The sequence below is a fragment of the Dromiciops gliroides genome, chromosome 3 (assembly GCF_019393635.1).
Source record: "Dromiciops gliroides isolate mDroGli1 chromosome 3, mDroGli1.pri, whole genome shotgun sequence".
Lineage (NCBI taxonomy): Eukaryota > Metazoa > Chordata > Mammalia > Microbiotheria > Microbiotheriidae > Dromiciops > Dromiciops gliroides.
In genome coordinates, this window is record NC_057863.1 from 178,119,338 (window position 1) to 178,139,000 (window position 19,663).

Consider the following 19,663-nt stretch of genomic DNA (forward strand, 5'->3'; position numbering starts at 1 on the left):
TAAAGTATTCACAATCAAGGCTTAAACTTGGGTTGAAAGGGAAATGCGGCGGGGGGGGGGGGGGGCGGGGGAGAACCCATCACATACAACCCTATTCCTTGAATTCTAGGTGGTGGGATGGGATCAGAAAGAGGAAGAGGAATGGATTATTCTAGGGCAGTTAGTAGTTTCCCAGGAACCAGGATTAAAATTTACCAAAATAAGCTCCAGGAAGGGAGGAGTGGTTTTGTTGTTTCTTTTGTATAAAAGACAAAGGTATATGAACAAAAATAATGTTAAAAGTTTTGAATCAGAACACTGGTTCCACTCAAGTACTGACCCAAACTCTTTCTTATCCTTGAGATATTTCATTCAAAAGAGAGTAACTGTATTCTTGCTATCTGGGTTTACAAACATGCCTAGCTCCCATGGGAAGTCCTCTTAAACTTTCCTAACATCATCTGAGAAATAGACTTAAAGCAAAAGAGTGGTTTGTCAGTTAGTAAAAACAAACACAAAACAAAAGCTTACAGTCAAACATTTTTATTACTATTAAATAATATTTCTCTTTTAAAAATACATTTTACTGATATCTTCTATTTTTTACATAGCCAACATTTTCCCTTGTTATTCCTCCCCCGCCCTCTGAGAGTCATCCCTTATTAAAAAAAAAAAAAAAGAAAGTTTGGCAAAACCAAACTATTGAATAGTCTGACCTATGAGATGTTTTTCAAATAATTTTCCTGATACTTTAAATAGTCCATGGAGTAGGAAGGAAAAAAAAAATTGTGAAACAAGTAACCCAGTGATAATGAAGACTTCCAGCTCAAATGAGTGACAATTTGGAATGCATCAAAATACTTAACGCATCTAATTTAAGGATGGCTATAAATCTCAAACATCAACAACCATTTTTAATACAAATTTACTTAAAATAGTTTTGCTGTATCTGTGAAAGTATTTTTAGTATTGAAAACAAACCCTCAAACTGTATTTTTACATGATTTAAAGAGGTCCATTAAGTTAGATACACTAAAATGTATATAAGGAAATTTGTTGGTTCTTACAAATGGATTGTATTCTAAGTTCCTCCTCATTCCTGTTACTAAAGACAGAGATACTGACATCTAGTGGTAAATATCTAAGCAATTAATATATAAACAAAAACCCAAAGCACAAAGAATGCCAGAGCCAGAAGATATCTGAGAGGTTTTCTAGTCCAACCCACACCAGAAGGATGAATCTCCTCTATATGGTATTTTGAAAACAGAACAACTCGCAAAAACAAATACACACAATGATTTATTTAGATGTTTCTTAAGGACTTAGCATAGGAAATCTGTACAAATGAGATAAATAAATACAAACTTTTTCCCTCTTTCCCCTCCCCCAAGTCACCACTTGCATGCATGATTTAAACTCATATAGTAGATGAATGCGAAAAATGGGTAGAATTCTTTCAATCTTGTCCAATGTCATTGATATTCTGTTAATTATTTTAGGGGAAAATGCTATGATTGAAGGGTATTTCTTTTAAGGGTGGTTGTATAGAATTGTGTGAATTGTATATCAGGACAAACCAAAAGAGACTAGAATGCTAGGACTGGAAGTCATCTTCTAGTCATCTCCTTGGACCCCTCATCTCAGGAATGAGAGGACTGAAGCTCAGAGTTAAGTGATGTGCCTAGGGTCACAAAGCTCTTAAATGGCAAAGCCAGGACTACAACTATGGGGCTGGGAGTCCTGCTCCAGTCAGTGATCTTATTGGATGGAACCCTTGTCTTTTTTAGAAGAATTCTAACCCAAAGCAGTCCCAGTTCACACTTCAGCAACATAAAGTTGTACCTTGCTTTCCATATCAGACTGATAAAAGTTTTTCAGGAACAATCTAATATTTATGAGTCAATTTGTATTTTATGTGTAGTGGAGAGGCTAGTTAACTAAAGGAAACCCATGTTAAGTCCTTTTAAAAAGGGATCATCTTTTAAAAAATTCAATCCCTAGCATCTATTTAAGTTCAAATTGTAGCTAGCCAGGCAAGGTGAGAACTGTGCTGTCAAGATGTACATCCTCTGATCAAAGTTAAGGTGGGACTGTCACACAGGGATAACACAAAATTATACACCAGTTTTTTACCAACAGGAAAGGAGAAACTCTCAGACATTATTTATTCTTTGGGGGATTACCTAATTCATCTTGGTGCCACACTACAGTGGTGACTGGGACAAAGTGAAAAACAGAAATAATAACAGTGCAAAGGTAAATTTGTCTACTCAAATCAGAGGGATTCCCTCTCCCCCAAGACTATTATGTTCCAGATTATCATAATATTTGAGTTTTCAAATATATACAATTTATAAAAAGACTAGTTGAGATACATCATATATATCATGGATGGTTGCAGGAAATCAGCTTACTTGATCTTGGAATCCAAAATTCACAAGTAATAAAGAAGTATTTTTAAAATGGGGAAATACCATATTAAATGTAATGTAAAAAAAATAATTTGTGAACAAAACAGACTATAAGTACTTTTTGGGATGTTCAAGAAATAAAAAAAAAACCTTTTCAAAAAATAAAGGATGCCCACCGATTTGTAAACAATCTAAAAAAAAAATTTCCTTAAATCACATCCTGGAATATGGCCATCACTGTGCAAATTGAAATGGGAGTATTAAAACCATTAAATGATTTTCAGGTGAATGTTAAGAAAATTAAAACAAAAAAATAGATCTGGCAAATTGATATAAAAAATATAATCTAGTATACTGGCACCGAGTATAAAAGTGTCAGTAAGAGTTCATTACAAGATCATGATCATTAGGGTAAATACTCTTAACAATGTTGACTTGTATAAAAATATAACCTACTACTTAAATTTTATATAGGGACTGAATTCATACCACAAATACTGCTTTTAAATATTTAAGTACTCTAAAATCTCTAATTACAGTAGTAACTGCTGGTATTTGTTCACCTTAGATCATGAACTGAATGACATGCTGTGCAGTTTTAATTAAAATGGGCTCTAGTTAAATTCTCCTAAGTGTAAATCATGCAATTCTCTCACCAAATGACAGAACCAATACAATAATCAATCCCCAATATATCCCAAAGCATCCTGGGCTATCTTCTGAGCAACTTCTTACAGCGTTTGTGAGCCAGCATCATTTTCTTGAAGAAGAGTAGAAGTGGTGATTGCAGTTGGGTCAGTGGCATAACATGACTACTGAAGTCAGTAACCATGGACATAGTTATTGGCCAAAATGTCTTCGTTACCTGATGTAATTTGGATTTTAATTTCAGTCCAGTTTTATACTTAAGGTTAGAAGGTATTTCTCTTTCCTTTTGTGACAACTGGTCGTGCATATTCTACAAAATCGTCTATAAGAACAGGCCATGCTCCTAAAAGAAAACCAAATAGTTTTTAAGAAATGCTTTCATGGGGGTAGGGGTGGGAAGGGAGGGAGGAAGAGAAGTTGGAACACAAAGTTTTAAAAATTTGATGTCAAAATTTGTTTATACATATATTTTGGAAAATAAAATTCTAAACAACAACAACAAAAAGAAATGCTTTTGTACAAGAAGTTTTACAGCCCTACTATTTAAAATGTCAAGAGTTGAAGAGATCATGAATTAATGAAACTTACGATTCACAGAATCAACTAGCTAAGAGAAGAAGTTAGTACTTTGTATATACTGAAGGGAGCAAGACCTGGGTTCAAGTCCTGCCTTTGACACATGCTGACTGTGTGTCTTCGGAAAAGTCACTTAACCTTCCAGGGATCAAGGCAAGTCTTTGAAACTAAGCTGCAGAGAGGGCGCTTGGTGGAGGGAATTTCCTCAGGAGTTCCATATATAAATAAAATCACAGTAAAAGGCCCTTGCCCCTTATATTTTTCTGAAAGACACTGGGCACAGGGAGAGGTACAAATGAAAAACAAAAATAGTATAGCATCACACAATATAAATCTGAATATTGTAGCATAAAGCAATGTAAAAATAGATTTGGGGGCAGCTAGGTAAAAATAGATTTGGGGGCAGTGGATAAAGCACTGGCCTTGGATTCAGGAGGACCTGAGTTCAAATCCAGTCTCAGACACTTGACACTTAATAGCTGTGTGACCCTGGGCAAGTCACTTAACCCCAATTGCCTCACCAAAAAATAAAAAAATAAATAAAAATTAAAAATAGATTTGTCTTTGCTGTTGCCTACAAGATGAATCTAAATGCCTTAGTTTGGCATTCAAGGCCTTCTACACTACGTCTCTAGGCTACTTTCCAACTTCCTTTTCCATTACATTCCCCAAACTGCACCTGGGCTGGAGATCTGCCATAAGGAGACACTGAGCTCACTCTGCCTCCACACATGCATTTATGGTGGAAGACTTTCCTCATTCCCCTCCATCAATCAAGGTCCAGTTCATCTAGTTTGTGTTCAACCTTATAATCCTTTCTATTTTTCTTAAATACAATACAAATTAAAATAAGGCATTTATTGCACAATCACACTGCACATCACTTGATAAAAATTTGTTGACAGCCCACTTCTTCTGTGAAGCCTTTCCAGACCACTCTAGTACACCTCTAACCCCTCTGAGCGACTAAAGCACCTTCTGTCTTTTCACACCAATTTGCTGCAATATACTGTCTGACAGTTCTTTCGAGTATCTTTTCTCCCTGAGGAGACTACAAGCAACTATGGTATGGGAACCATGCCTTATATTTTATGTATTTTCTATAGTGTCTGGCTCATAATTAGAGGATTCCTATTTTGTTTGTTTAATTAACAATACTATTAGGTAAATCAGAAAACAAGATCTCAAATATAAGTGGAATATGAGAAAATCTTAAAATGTCCTATTAAAGTAGAACAGAATAAAATATCCTAAGAATGAAGCATTATGATAAAATATTTTTGTGGCTATTTCAGATATTAAATCTTAGGCATAAGTGGAGGGGGAGGACAAAGCTTTAAAGTTGAAGAAAAAAAGTTGATTTCACATTTGATTTATGTACATGCATCTCTGAAATTTCAGTTCCTTTACCTTCTTCATCGTAGTTAGACATATCATCTGCAATCATATTTCCAAAATCTAGTAGAAGGTTCCAAGTGTCCTTTGGGATTGATCTTTTGTGATGTTCCTAATATATAAAAATAAATGGCTATATTTAACATGAAGTGTACAGTTAATCCTAAAAAATAGTATGATAGGTTGTGTCATAACCATTTGCCAAAAAAGTTTTTAATATCATTTCTAGAACGTGATAGTAGAATGTGAATTGTAACCACCACCTACCTGCCACACCAGAAGGGGATGACTTTTTACTTCATCCTCTCGAGGTTCACCCCCAAATCTAATCTAAGCCCTTGGAAAAAGGATGGTTGATTTCTGTTCTGCCATTTTACATGGTTATTCTAAAGGGTCTTAATATAACAATAATAGCAGACTTTATTTTCTGAAAGGCAACTAGGTGGAGTTATTTATACAGAAGCTTCAGTGGACCTTTTAAAAAAGCAAACCAAAATAAGAGTAAGAAGTATACAGCCCTTTCCTTAGGTTTCTGTTTAAAAGGCTAGTCCCATAGAGACTTGTTATTTCTGTCTGGGGGACTAGGTTTGCAAATTTAGGTTGCTTCTGTCAGGTGAACCAATATCTTGGGTTTATGGCTGCATGGTTGGCTTGGCTTCTCTAAGTGGGCAAAATAAATCACAGATTACTGCATGATCCAGCAAATACTTTATGCTCACTCTATGATAAGAAATCAACAGGATTGCAGCTTAAGTTACAAATGAATCTCCAGTTAATTTTTGCTTTTATTTTGTAAGGAAAGATTAAAAAAAGAGACTAAGAAACACAAAGACCCATGGGCAAATTAAGTACCTTCTATACAAATCTCAACTATTACCTATCATGGCTTAATCTAACTCTGGCTTTTCTTTTTCCCTGTTAAGATAGTAAATCAACTTTCTATCATTTGTCTCATTTTCAAAGAGATAATATTTGTGTCAGAAGCCTGTGTGATAAATTGTAAAAACTCCTAAGATTTGCGGGCTTCAGTTCAATTCAACATTTATTAAACATCTACTGTATGCAGGTCATGTTTTTTGTACAATCCCTCTTTCCAGTTCACTCCCAACTCTCCCCTTCTCCTCTTTATTTTACATTAATAGAAATTTTCTTGTTAAAAGGAAGGAAAGAAGGAAGGAAGGAAGGAAGGAAGGAAGGAAGGAAGGAAGGAAGGAAGGAAGGAAGGAAGGAAGGAAGGAAGGAAGGAAGGAAGGAAGGAAGGAAGGAAGGAAGAAAAAAAGAAAGGGAGACAGCTATTTTTCTTCTCTTTAGAAAGCCCTTCCTGATCTCTCCCTCCTATAGTTCTAGGTGACTCTGAATCTCCTCTTGGTCCTTAGAACATCTTACTTTGTATTGTTTGTTCCTATACATGTAGTGTCCTCTCCATGACACTGTGACATTCTTGAGGAGAGAACCCACTGTCTTGTTTTGGTTTGGTTTTTTGTGGGGCAGTGGGGGTTAAGTGACTTGCCCAGGGTCACACAGCTAGTAAGTGTCAAGTTCTGAGGCAGGATTTGAACTCAGGTCCTTCTGAATCCAGTTCTGGTGCTCTATCCACTACGCCAACTAGCTGCCCCCTAGCCCACTGTCTTTTATCCTTATATCCTCATCACTGAGTACACTTCTTTCTACATATAAGGTACTTAATAAATGTTTGGGGAATGAGACCCAGGCTAGCAAGGTTGTTGAGTTTTTACAACTTGGCACATACTCTTTCTTTTCTTTTCTTTCTTTTTTTTTTTTTGCAGGGCAATGAGGGTTAAGTGACTTGCTCAGGGTCACACAGCTAGTAAGTGTCAAGTGTCTGAGGCCAGATTTGAATTCGGGTCTTCCTGAATCCAGGGCCAGTGCTTTATCCACTGCACCACCTAGCTGTCCCCCACTATTTCTTTTAAAAGAAGACAAATCCTTTTGTCTCCCCTGATTATTTTAAAAGACATTTGAACAACTTAAATATAGCAACATACACTGGTTTCCTTACAAAGAAAGAGTAAAGAGAAAGCTGCTATTGTTCAATTTTTAGAGAGCGAATACTATGAAACTACTAATTATTACATAGTAATGGTAAATAGAGCTTTAGCTTTACAAATAAATGATGAAAAAAATCCTTTAATGGCCCTGACAAAAAAACAACAGTATTTGAATATGTAGTAATAGCTGGCATTTTATTAGCACTGAAAGGTTTGCAAAGCATTTTACAAATATTCTCACCTTTATCTTCATAAGATCCCTTCAAGGTGGGTGCTATTATTATCATCCCAAGTTTACAGATGAGAAAACTCGGGCAAACGGAGGTTAAGTAATTTGCCAAGGGTCACACAGCTAGTTAAGTGTGTGAGGAAGAATTTGAACTCAGATCTTCCCGACTCCAGGCCTAGTGTTCTATCCACTGCACCACCCAGTTGAATAGAATAAAAACTTCAACAAATAAGAACTGAGAAAAAGTATAACCAAAAGAAGAGTTTACTAAAGAATATCTAAATACTAAAAAATATGTGAGAAAATCGAGACCTTAGAGGATACTTAAAACAAATCCTATCAACTGAAGGGTCAGATCAAGATGGAGGCTCTAGTAGCCCAACTATGGCTTTGAACAACTCTTGTGTAACTGTCCTACATCCTTCTCTTAATAAGCAGCTTAAACCCAGTCTATTAAAGGTACGTGATTTCCCCGCCTAGATAATGGATTCTCCAGTGTACAATGGAACATTCAGTGTTCCTAGTGCCCGTGTGCAGTTGCCAAAAACGTTAGACAGCTGTTTTTAGAGGAAAGCACCATCCTTATAATCTAAAGATTTGACTTTGGCATCGGGCATTTGCAGTGATGAATGGGGCAGGGGGCATACTTACCAATAAAAACTTATTCCAAAGATCTAAAAATTTAAACCTTCCAGATAAGACTAAATTCCAGTAAGCAACAGCCATTTCTAAATCTGCAAAAGACAAAGAATGACAATTAATACAAACGTCCTGAATTCAAAATTCATTATTCAGTACTAAAATTACCTTATTACCACAACTATAATGTTTTTAATAAGCACTCCATATTAATTTATCTGGCTTAGAAATATATATGGCCTGTAAGTGACTGAAAATTGTGCTTAGTTTATTTCTTGCAAAACTAGTATTTTAATGTCAGGAAACTCTTTTGAAAGGATGTGAATTCTTATAAAATGTGTACAATCATACCCAAAATTAAAATGTTTCTAAGTCTCATTTTCAGGTAGCAAAGTTTTCTTTGTGCTGGGCATACTTACATCAACATTTGATAATATTCATATGTATATAATTTATAAAAGTCACAATTTTTCCTAAAGTAAATATCAAATAATTTCAATAAAGAATTCACATGCTATTTTCTAGACAACCCCACTATGATATACTAGGAACCCTGTGCAAGTATAAAGTGATGAATGTTGTCATAATAAATAATACAAGGTAGAAAGGAGTTTCAATTTTACAACCTAAAGAAGAAAGCATAAGAGCTAGGCTGTAAAATGAATAGTCCTCAGTGTTAAGAGGCATATTCTAAAAATTGTAGGATATTCAAAGACAGACCCTAATTTTTCCCCTAGATTTCTTTTTCATTTGATACTAGGTTTTCCTCTCTGACTCAGGCTAGAAGGGGAACAGTGACTCAAGAGGCTTGATCCTATAGTAGATTAGCAGAGAAGCTTTGACCTGTTCCATTTCTAACCTAGGATGGTTCGCCCCTTCTTAGGCATCCCAGTGCTCCCTCCCTCCCCCCATTCCCGAGGGTTCACAATACTGGTGCCAGACTTAGAGCAGACACTTGATTAACACTAGTCCTAATGCAGCTCAGAGTTCCTGGACACTCAAGCCATTCACAAGTGTCAGCCTCCCTGGTAGCAGGGGTTGATTCTAGGTGTGGGGGACAGCTAGGTGGCGCAGTGAATAAAGCACTGGCCCTGGATTCAGGAGGACATGAGTTCAAATATGGCCTCAGACACTTGACACTTACTAGCTGTGTGATCCTGGGCAAATCACTTAACCCTCATTGCCCCACCAAAAAAAAAAAAAAAAAAGATTCTAGTTGTGTCCTACAACACTTGGCTATTGGACTGAGATCTTAAGAAAATGTATCTTTACATGGGGGATAAAGGCTGAATTTTTTAACTGCCTTAGATTATTCCCAAATCATGATATTCAGAAATAATTTACCTTACTCAAGAGTATTTGATATTCAACTAGCTAATCTCTTTTTCTCAAAGTGTGACTGAAAAAGTAGATAGGGAGATAGGAAACTTTTTATCTTGTCAAGATGACAATCCTTTAACATGTTGAGCACTGTTCACCACTTGAGAAATGAAAACTGTGTTAAAGGGCATTTTCCTAGTTGTAGATCCACAAATGTATATAAGGTAAAAAATAATACAAAATACAGACAATAAAGGCAGTCTTAAATAGCACAAGGCAACAAACTGCATTAACTTTCAAAGGATTCTCAGCTTTCAGTCTCGCTCTGAAGGTTTATTAATTAATGTTGATTAATTAATAAATTTCAAGCTGAATTAACACTATTGAAGACTTCCAGGATCAGTCCTTATAAAGAACAGTTGAACTAAAAAACTATGATTGGCTACAACCTTCAAATTCTGATGTTTCAACTCTCTAGCCACTAAAAAGAAGGGTCCATTATATTATCCCTTGTTCTTACATTCCCAGGCCTTGGAGTTTTCATCTGGAAAAAATAATTAAAATCAAAGTTATAACCAACTGAGAAGGACAGAACTGCTCTCTCAACCTTACCTATAGGACCCGTAGTACAATGCTAAGTAGATGCTTAGTCTTGTCCTGCTCCTAAGTCTACATGCTTATCACTTGGGAAGAGCATTAATTGAAATCTACATTCAACTCTCCCAGCTGGAATGATCATAATGATTTAAAGCACACATAGAGAGAAATGGAGGTTTACCTAGGGGGAAAAAGAAAAAATAAAGTTTCATGAAAAATGATGCTTAAAATTTGGATAATTTCTGGTCATTTTAACCCTTGACTGGATTAAAGGCCCTTGGAAGGAAACTGATTTCAATGTTTGTATTACCAGGTTTGTAAAAAACAAATTTATCTTCAGTATTAATTTATATAAAAGAGCCAAGAGTACATAAGAGTAGTTTTATGTGAAATCTATTATTATGTTTATAGGACAGGCAGCTTGAATGGGGCAATAAACAAGTTAAAGTTGTCTTAAAGGAAAATGAAGGAAGATGAAGTAGGAAAGTGAAAAGGAACAATAAATCATATCATTCAGTAAACCATGGGATTCATAGGATAAAATGGATGTTTGGAGCAGCTGGATTACAGATTACAAAGCGCCTTAAACCAAAACGAGATAGGAAAAGATCCTTTAGAATACTCTGCTAGTTTATTCGCTTTATGTTAGTTATGTTATGTTTCAGGCAAAGATAAGATAAAGTGTTCATCTTCAAAATGTTATCTTAGCATAGCAACAACAGCAGTTGTTATGATCAAGAGTCTACCTTATCCCCTCCCCCTTCCCAATTTTTAAAAAATATATTCATTTCAGGCTAGGATTCTTACAAAATTAAACAAATAGGAACTAAAATTGTTTTAATCATTTTATTCAGTTCATACACAATCATGTATAGACAAAAGAATATAAAATATTGTAGTAAGGTAAACTTAAAAAAAATAAGGAAGCAGGTAATAAATGTACAAAGTCCCATGGCAATCATTTTTTTCTATTGTTGTCCACACTTTGTTCACCTTTTTAGAGAGAGCAGGGTCCCTTTAAACATCAATTATAATGGCAGAGGGTCTTTGATTTTTTTCTGTCATAGACCCCTTTGGCAGTCTGCTGAAGCCCAGAGATCTCTTTCTCAAAAGTAATTTTTTTAAATGCATAAAATACACAGAATTACAAAGGAAAACAATAATATTGAAATAGTTACAAAAAAAATGTAAAACAAGTTCACAGACTCCAGATTAAGAACTTTTTACATTATATTTTTATATCCATGATGGTATTTCTCTACTTAATTTTTCAAAAGATGGTATTCTAAAGAATGTTCCTGATATACATATCATAAATGCTCATCTGGGGTGGTTTTTTTTTTTGCAATCATGTAATAATCACTCTTCTATTATTTTAGGAAAGAACATTCTATTATGGACATGCTAGTGAAAGCACAGAGAATAATTCAGGAAAAAAAAAAAACTAGATTCAAATTCTGGTTCTAGTACTTGCAATTTGTGTGTGACCTCAGGCAAGTTAGATCACTTCCCTAAGCCTCAGTTTCCTCATGTATAAATAAGGAAGTTGGATTCAATGATTCTAAGTCTATAATCTTGGATACTGTTAAAAAATATCAAAGGACAATTATTGTAAAATGATTTCTTATTTTATTAGTGATTTATTTTCCTTTTCACTCTTCATTCAAATTACAAAATTAATAAATTTTTTATCTCAGTGTCCCCAACAATTAGTTCAGTGTCGGGCATACAGTGTAAGTACTTAACAAATGTTTATTGAATTAAACTGAATCCTCTTTAGCAAGGTATTAATTCACTCTTTAAAGACATTCTGGGTTTTTCTTTAATAAAGAAAATTTAAAAAAAAATTTTTTAAGTATCTTGGGCATTCTGACTGAAAGATTTTTTAAAAAATCAAACATGTTTAAGGAACATATTTGAACATATCAAATGTATCCTCAAACATATTGAGGAAATTTAGTACTTTTATTAACTGCCAGAAAATGTGTCAACTTTTTTTCCTGAAGAATGCCATCCTTGAGCAGACCTTAAAATTTCCTTCCTCTTTCCACATAAGTCACAATGTGATAGATGACTGAGAGTTGACTGCATAAAATCTATATGTGTTATGTGAAGAGAGATCTAATTAGCAGTCATAAATACTTTCTGCCTGATAAGACAGAGTGAATTAATGGCTTCTAGTAGGCTACAAACAGGATTTTGAAGGCTAGAATATAGTAATAAAAAGGATGAACAATTCATAACAACCAAATAATAAATACTTTAATTATAGGTTAAAAGAAAGGATTCCAAGGTCATTTTCATAGTCTGTAAACTATTTTCTTACCTAGAATGAAAGTTTAACTGGCAGAAGCTTTATCACTAATAAACAGATTTAATGGTATACTAATCTCAGGGGAGCTCCTTTAATTTCCTGATTTGTATCGCTATTTCATCTGATAGCAACGGAATAAAATATTTTTTGGTGAAAAAAAAGGTAGTGAATCCACATACCTACTTGAAGAATTTCAATAAAATTCTAGATTTTACACTCATTTATCAGTTTATCATGTAATTTAATAATGAGGTTAATATTGAGGCTCCAAATGACTTTTCCAACTAACCACCTTCACTAAGAAAATCATTAACTCTCCAGAACTGGAATGGAATGTTTAGGACTTAGCAAATATTTAAGATTTTCAAGAAATAAAAGAGAATAATAACCAAATTTATTATACTCCTCTGTATCAAGTAATGTTAGGCACTGAAACAAAGCTGTCAGAAATTACTTGAAAGAAATGAAATATTTATGTTAGAACTCTAAGGTACATAAATGAGCTTTTTCATAAAGGAAGCTATTTGTAAATCAAACTTTACTTTGTCGGGGCAGCTAGGTGGTGCAGTGGATAGAGCACTGGCCCTGGAGTCAGGAATATCTGAGTTCAAATCCGGCCTCAGATATTTGACACTTACTAGCTGTGTGACCCTTGGCAAGTCACTTAACCCCAAATGCCTCACGAAAAAACAAAACAAAACAAAACAAAAAAACACAAAAAAACCCCAAAACTTTACTTTGTGGTCATTTTGCAATTAAATGATATTCCACATGAAACTACATTATACAAATGATTTTGAAAATCATTTTATTACATTATACTATATATTTTATTTTAAATGAAAACTGAGATACTATTCTAAACAATGCACTAGTTTTTTCCTTTGGATTTATGAATTTGTGTGTGGGTACTAGCACTATAAAACAATTTAAAAGGGACTTGTAAAATGAAGATTTAACAAAATATCTGATTTCACTTAATCATCACTACCGCTGTACTTGTCAACTTAGAAATCATTTTTAAGACAGAAATTTCTTAAGAATGCTCGTGAGGGGCAGCTAGGTGGCGCAGTGGATAGAGTACTGGCCCTGGAGTCAGGAGTACCTGAGTTCAAATCCAGCCTCAGACACTTAACACTAGCTGTGTGACCCTGGGCAAGTCACTTAACACCAACTGCCTCACTAAAAAAAAAAAAAAAGAAAAAAAAAAGAATGCTCGTGAAAGGTGGCAGCTAGGTGGCACAGTGGATAGAGCACCAGCCCTGGATTCAGGAGTACCTGAGTTCAAATCTGGCCTCAGACACTTGACACTAGCTGTGTGACCCTGGGCAAGTCACTTAACCCCAACTGCCTCACCAAAAAAAAAAAATGCTCGTGTAGAAAAAACAAAATTTTGTAATTTTAAATAAGATTTTCTATTAATATCTAAACATCCTATCCATCAACTACTAAACATTTATCTTTGCATTAAATTCAGAAATTTGCTAAATAGGGAACACAGAAAATCACAGTAAACCACAGTGAAATGTTGCTAAATCTGACAAACCAACAAAAATAATAAGTTCAAGGGTAAAATATAGCCTTTTAATTCACATAACTCTGTATCTTGGTACTGTTATTACTGGATACAACTGCATAAAAATGATTCTCCTCCCCCCAATATTACTGCCCTTCTCCCCGCCTAGTTCACGAGGACTGATATCAACTAACTTTCCACTATATGTAGCTCTTTCTAATTTTTCCTTCTCCATTCTCTTCCATTTTCCTACTCCCGTTCTTCCTTCCTTGTCTAAGGACATTCAAGGGTTTGAGTTTAAGAAGTTGCAGATGGGGGCAGCTAGGTGGTAGATTCAGCTAGTTGGCCCTGGATTCAGGAAGACCTGAGTTCAAATCCGGCCTCAGACACCTGACACTTACTATCCATGTGACCCTGGGCAAGTCACTTAACCCTCATTGCTCCCCCCCACCACCAAAAAATAAGTTGCAGACCCACTAATCTTGTATTTCCTTTTCCCAAAACCAAGTTGGAACCAAAACAGACAAAAAGTCTATATCTTAATTCATATCCGACCCATTTTTGTAGTCAGCAAATTCTAAGCTCTAAAGTAGAATCTATCTTTTGGATTAAATTTTATATTATAAAGAGCACAGTGCTTCGTACACAATAAGATTACTGACAATGCCATAAGATTATAAAATAACAGCTTAATATTTTCAGTTATTCATCAAGATTGCATTGTTTATTTTTTCCATTTCCCTCCAAGCACCTAGCAACACAGTATTTTGCATATACTTACACTTACTGTTAAATGAAGTACTGAATTATGAATATTTCACATTATTCTTAAATTTCTACAAGTTTACCAGAACATGAAATGGATAGCTTTACTATAGTTTTTCAGTTATTGAATGCATACAATTTATACTATCCAAGAGGCTCTGACAAAATATACTATGGAATTCCCCCACAGAAGTAACTTTTGGGCTAGAAGATCTGCTAGTTTTGTCTCTCTATGATATTTAAGGTTGCTTCCAGCTCTAAACCTATGTTTTCTACTATTTGTAAGAGGAACCCAACTGGATGAAAAATGAAAGAGGAAGAGGTCCCAGGCCCCATTTTGTGCCCCATGAATTGACAGGTGCAACTTCCTTAGCTCAACTTTTGGAGGACAGTCCCAAGTAGAACTAGCAGATGGGGGCAAGATTGAGACCTAAACCTCCATTAAGGGTATATTTTTGGAATTTGACTAATAAGTTTCTATTAAAGTCCTATTGTGTTGCCTCATCATTGTGTGGTGATAATCTTGAATTCTTAAGGATTATGCCGATAGATCAAAAGCTCTGAAGATTCCACCCAAGGATAAAATAGATCTCACAACAAACTATGCACCTGTCCTCAGCAACCTAGCTAAAATCAGAGAGATTCCTCACCAGAAGGTTGACTACCAGATGAGTATTTCCCCTCCATCTATATAAAGCACAGGATCATAGATTTAGGCCTAGAAAGACCCTCAGATGTCATATAAGCTGTAATAGGGTTGTGATCTCTATTGGCTGAGGAAATACCCTCAATGAAATAAAGTATTTTTATAGGGTTACAGTACAGCTGATGAGAGGCAGTGTGACAGTGTAAGAACAGTGGTCTAGGCCTATGGGAACTAAGGCTATATTGTCAAATTACAACCTGAGCCTTTTTTCTCAGCTGTAAAAATGAGGGCTATCATGCTAGTCCTTTTCCCTATTCTAATGCTATGTGCTTGAATTTTAAAATTATTTAATCATAATTTTGGACTGAACTACTGTTTTTGGCAGGGCAGGGCAATGGGGGTTAAATGACTTGCCTAGGATCACAGAGCTAGTAAGTGTCAAGTGTCTGAGGCTAGATTTGAACTCAGGTCCTCCTGAATCCAGGGCCAGTGCTTTATCCACTGTGCCACCTAGCTGACCCTAAACTACTATCTTGAAGGAAGTAACTGAAAGCTGGGTTGCAATGGAGTATTATATACTTACCCAAAGGATACTACCGTCCTTTGTTCAGCCAATAAGAGCTATCCTACAGAAAGGTCACCCAAGTAGTACAGGCTCAGAACCTGAGCAGGGAAACACCTTGTATTGAAGAGTTTGGGAGAAGCCAGGCTTAGGCAGAGGGTGACAGAAGTCAATGTAAGTTGAAATCATGAAATGGAAGAGTCACTTTCACACAAACCCCATCACCGCCTGACGGCAGTTATCAACTACAATCATGATAGGCCAGAAAGGATAAATGTAAGGTAAGGAGGGAAGGCAAGAGGGTTAGAAGGGAAGAAAGAGAACTAGAGTTTTCAGGCTAAAGGATAAAAGTCTATAGAGAAGGATGAGGGAGACGTAAGGTCTGAAGCCCAGAAGCAGCTAACTTTGGAGACTACATAGGGAAGAACTGCTCTTATCTAAGGAAGCCACTGAACAGGAACGTTGCTTCCCCAAGGCCATGGCCAGAAAGTCTTGGTAAGTGACCATCAAATGAAGTACAGTAAAACCGGAAGGTCATAAGACATGGAAAGGTGAAGGGAAGATGGCAGAAAAGTATCTGACAGGAACACTTGTTCCCTAAGACTTAGAAATAAAGCTTTAGGGCAGCTAGATGGCACAGTGGATAAATCACCAATCCTGGATTCAGGAGGACCTGAGTCCAAATCCAGCCTCAGACACTTGACACTTACTACTTGTGTGACCCTGGGCAAGTCACTTAACCGTCATTGCCTCGAAAAAAAAGGAAAGGTTTAGAAAGCAGATTTCAACAGACTAAAACCAGAACATTCTTGCCAACCAAACCTACCATCCGGAGACTCAGAAATAAGATTTTTTCTTTCCAGAAAAGGATCAATCAGGAAGAAAATGGAGCAAGGAATATTACAAGTCTAAAAAGACTAAGGCCTAGAGTTCCCTCTGCATGGAATCAAGGACCAAAATTAACTCTTAAAACCACCAGACTGCTGAATTCAATTTGTGTTTGTAGCTCCCCTCCCAGGATAGAGTAGTAAACCCTTAAAAGTCCTGTGTTCTTTTTAGATAAGGCAGGGGAAAAAGTTTAAAAAAGAGAAAGTCAAGGTGGGCAACAAGAGATCCAGCCCCAAAAGAAGGGATAGCAGTATCAATAGTAAGTCATAATTCAGTTACAGCTTAAGGGAGTAGGTAACAGCAAACCAGGTATTATCTCCAGATACTTGGAGATAATGTGCATGGTCAGGAAGGTCCATGCTAGCAGTCAAGTCCTTTTTCCACCTATGTTAAAATTATCAGGTGGTGGTGTCTTATTTTATGAGTTAGTGTTTTATTTTATTTTTCTTTGGTGAGTTAGTGTTTTAAAAGAAACCCTACCTCTCCCAATTCTCTCTCACCCCTTATCCTGCTTAACTCGTGCCTATCCTTTGAAGCCTAAACTCAACTATTCCCTTCTTCATAAAGCCTTCCTTGCTTTTCTGTAGGTTTCTCTTCTTTCCCCCAACATTCTAATTATACTGTACTTTGTACCTCAAACAATTCAACAAATTTTAAGCATCCACTATATGTAAAGCTCTATTTGCTAATATACCTTCATTATAATTTTAGATTATAGTTATCCAGAGGCAGCCAGGTGGTGCAGTGGATAAAGCACTGGCCCTGGATTCAGAAGGACCTGAGTTCAAATCTGACCTCAGACACTTAACACTTACTAGCTGTGTGACCCTGGGCAAGCCACTTAACCCTCACTGCCCCACCAAAAAGAAAAAAGGAGATTATAGTTATCCACCCCGTCATATCCTGCTAGACTCTTAAGTTCCGTAAGAGTAAGAACCAAATCTTATTTAAATTCCCCATTTCCTCTAGTGCAATGTTCTGCACACACCAGGTCATTAATAAGTATTGAATTGAATAATAAAGGTGTGGGGCAGCTAGGTGGCGCAGTGGATAAAGCACTGGCCCTGGATTCAGGAGGACCTGAGTTCAAATCCAGCCTCAGACACTTGGCACTTACTAGCTGTGTGACCCTGGGCAAGTCACTTAACCCTCATTGCCTTGCAAACAAAAAAACAAAAACCAAAAAAATAATGAAGGTGGAAGTTGATAATAGCTTAACTCCTCCCCTCTGGGGGGGGGGGAGGCAGGGGGAAGTGACTTGAAAATATAAAAGGCTGGGGCAGCTAGGTGGTGCAGTGGATAAAGCACCGGCCCTGGATTCAGGAGGACCTGAGTTCAAATCTGGCCTCAGACACTTAACACTTACTAGCTGTGTGACCCCAGGCAAGACACTTAACCTCAATTGCCTCACTAAAAAAAATAAAAAAAAAAAAAATGAATGAATGAATGGATAGACAGACAGACATATAGGTAGATAGATAGATAGATAGATAGATAGATAGATAGATAGATAGATAGATAGATAGATAGATAGATAAATGGCTTCAGGGAAAAAAGGAATATTGCCAGAATGCTGAACTGACAGGTGTCAGGGTTTTACATTTTAGACAAAAAGCTCCCTGCTCTGCCTAGCTCTAAAGCCAACCCTCTAACTGGTAGCTGGTGTTATAAAAGGTATGATTTTTGGGGGCGGCTAGGTGGCGCAGTGGATAAAGCACCGGCCCTGGATTCAGGAGTACCTGAGTTCAAATCCGGCCTCAGACACATGACATTTACTAGCTGTGTGACCCTGGGCAAGTCACTTAACCCCCATTGCCTCGTCAAAAAAAAAAAAAAAAAGGTATGATTTTTGGGGTGGGGAGGAAAAGAAAGAGGAAAATGAAAATAAAACACTCCACCTGCCTTTCCTTTTCTTTTAACTATCAGGAAGGACAGTTTTTAACAGAATTCACTTAATATCCTCATGAAGGAATAAATAAATAAATGAAGACTTAGTCACTTACCCTGCTATAGAAAAATGAAGAACCAAAACTGAAGAAAATAGCCCCTCCCTACCTAAGGTGAGCAACCTTGGAGTTTCAGGGAAGCAGTATCTATGGCAGAGGTGTCAGATGCCAGCAAAACTCCGCAGTGACCTGAACCAGATTAAAGTGTCAAGAATAAATGAAAATACAATACAACATAATGGTAATTTGTGGTTTTCTAAGTCAATATATTCCCCTTAGGAATCCACTTCCATTTGAGTGTGATACCATCAACCTATGGCACTGAGAGTTGTTCCTAAGTATAGATTTAGAACTGGAAGGAACATCACAAAAAGGAGTTAATATATCGACCTCATTTGAAAGATGAGAGAAGTGAGACAGGGGGAGGTTTAAGTGACTGACCCAAAGTAGCATAGATAGCCAGTGGTGGGACTCGAATTTGAACCCAGGTTCTCTGATTCCCAATCCAACACTCTTTCTACTGAACAAATATAATCACAGGCCCCTATTTTTCTTACAGGCAACTAATCTACTGGGAGTATCTAAAAAATACAAATACACATCATCAAATTGGGCTGAAATTTCTTCCTTTTCTAGTGTATGCTAATATATATGTTTTTCTTTTTCAAAGAGATATTTTAGGAGTGCAGCTTAAAATTTGGGGTGGATCAATTGAGTACTTAAGAATTAATTTGATAGGGAAATAGTATACCATGATATGCTACATCTGGGACAAGTATAATAAATGACTTCTTGGCCAAGTCCACATAAAAAAGTGGATATTATAGTGTCAAAAAGGGAGAAAAAGGAAGCTAGGATAAGGGGAGGGCAGTATTAAGGCCCCTGAAGGAAGAACTGGATGATAATTCCAAGGTAAGGGCAGAGCTACCAGCAACCAGCTAACAGGGTACTGGGGGAGGTTAATTTAACCCTTCTGACAGCACAATAATATTCCATCACCATCATATACCACAGCTTGTTTAGCCATTCCCCAATTCTTAGCCACCACAAAAAGAGGTGCTAGAAATATTTTTGTACAAATAGGTCTTTTTATCTTTTGGGGATGTCTCTGGGATATAAACCTAGCAGTGTTATTGCTAGATCAAAGGGTATGTACAGTTCTATAACTTTGGGAGCATAGTTCCATATTGCTCTCCAGAATGGTTGGATCTTTTCAGAAC

At 36.4% G+C, this 19,663-nt stretch overlaps 1 protein-coding gene across 13 annotated transcripts in view; it reads right to left on the minus strand.

Moving 5' to 3' along the window:
* Positions 1-506: 506 nt before the first annotated feature.
* DCUN1D2 (defective in cullin neddylation 1 domain containing 2) overlaps positions 507-19,663 on the minus strand; it is a 39,417-nt gene continuing 20,260 nt past the window's right edge. For 10 of the 13 annotated variants that reach the window (XM_043990597.1, XM_043990601.1, XM_043990598.1 and 7 more), the window contains exons 5-7: positions 7,902-7,984; positions 5,028-5,124; positions 507-3,384 (exon numbers count right to left, since the gene is read on the minus strand). In XM_043990597.1, the coding sequence (XP_043846532.1) occupies positions 3,305-3,384; positions 5,028-5,124; positions 7,902-7,984 (260 nt within the window). In that variant the 3' untranslated portion in view covers positions 507-3,304. Of the gene's footprint in view, positions 3,385-5,027; positions 5,125-7,901; positions 7,985-9,154; positions 9,754-9,821; positions 9,988-18,318; positions 18,633-19,663 lie in introns of those variants that run through there. The other 3 variants (XR_006355457.1, XR_006355458.1, XR_006355455.1) reach the window with 3 other exon arrangements.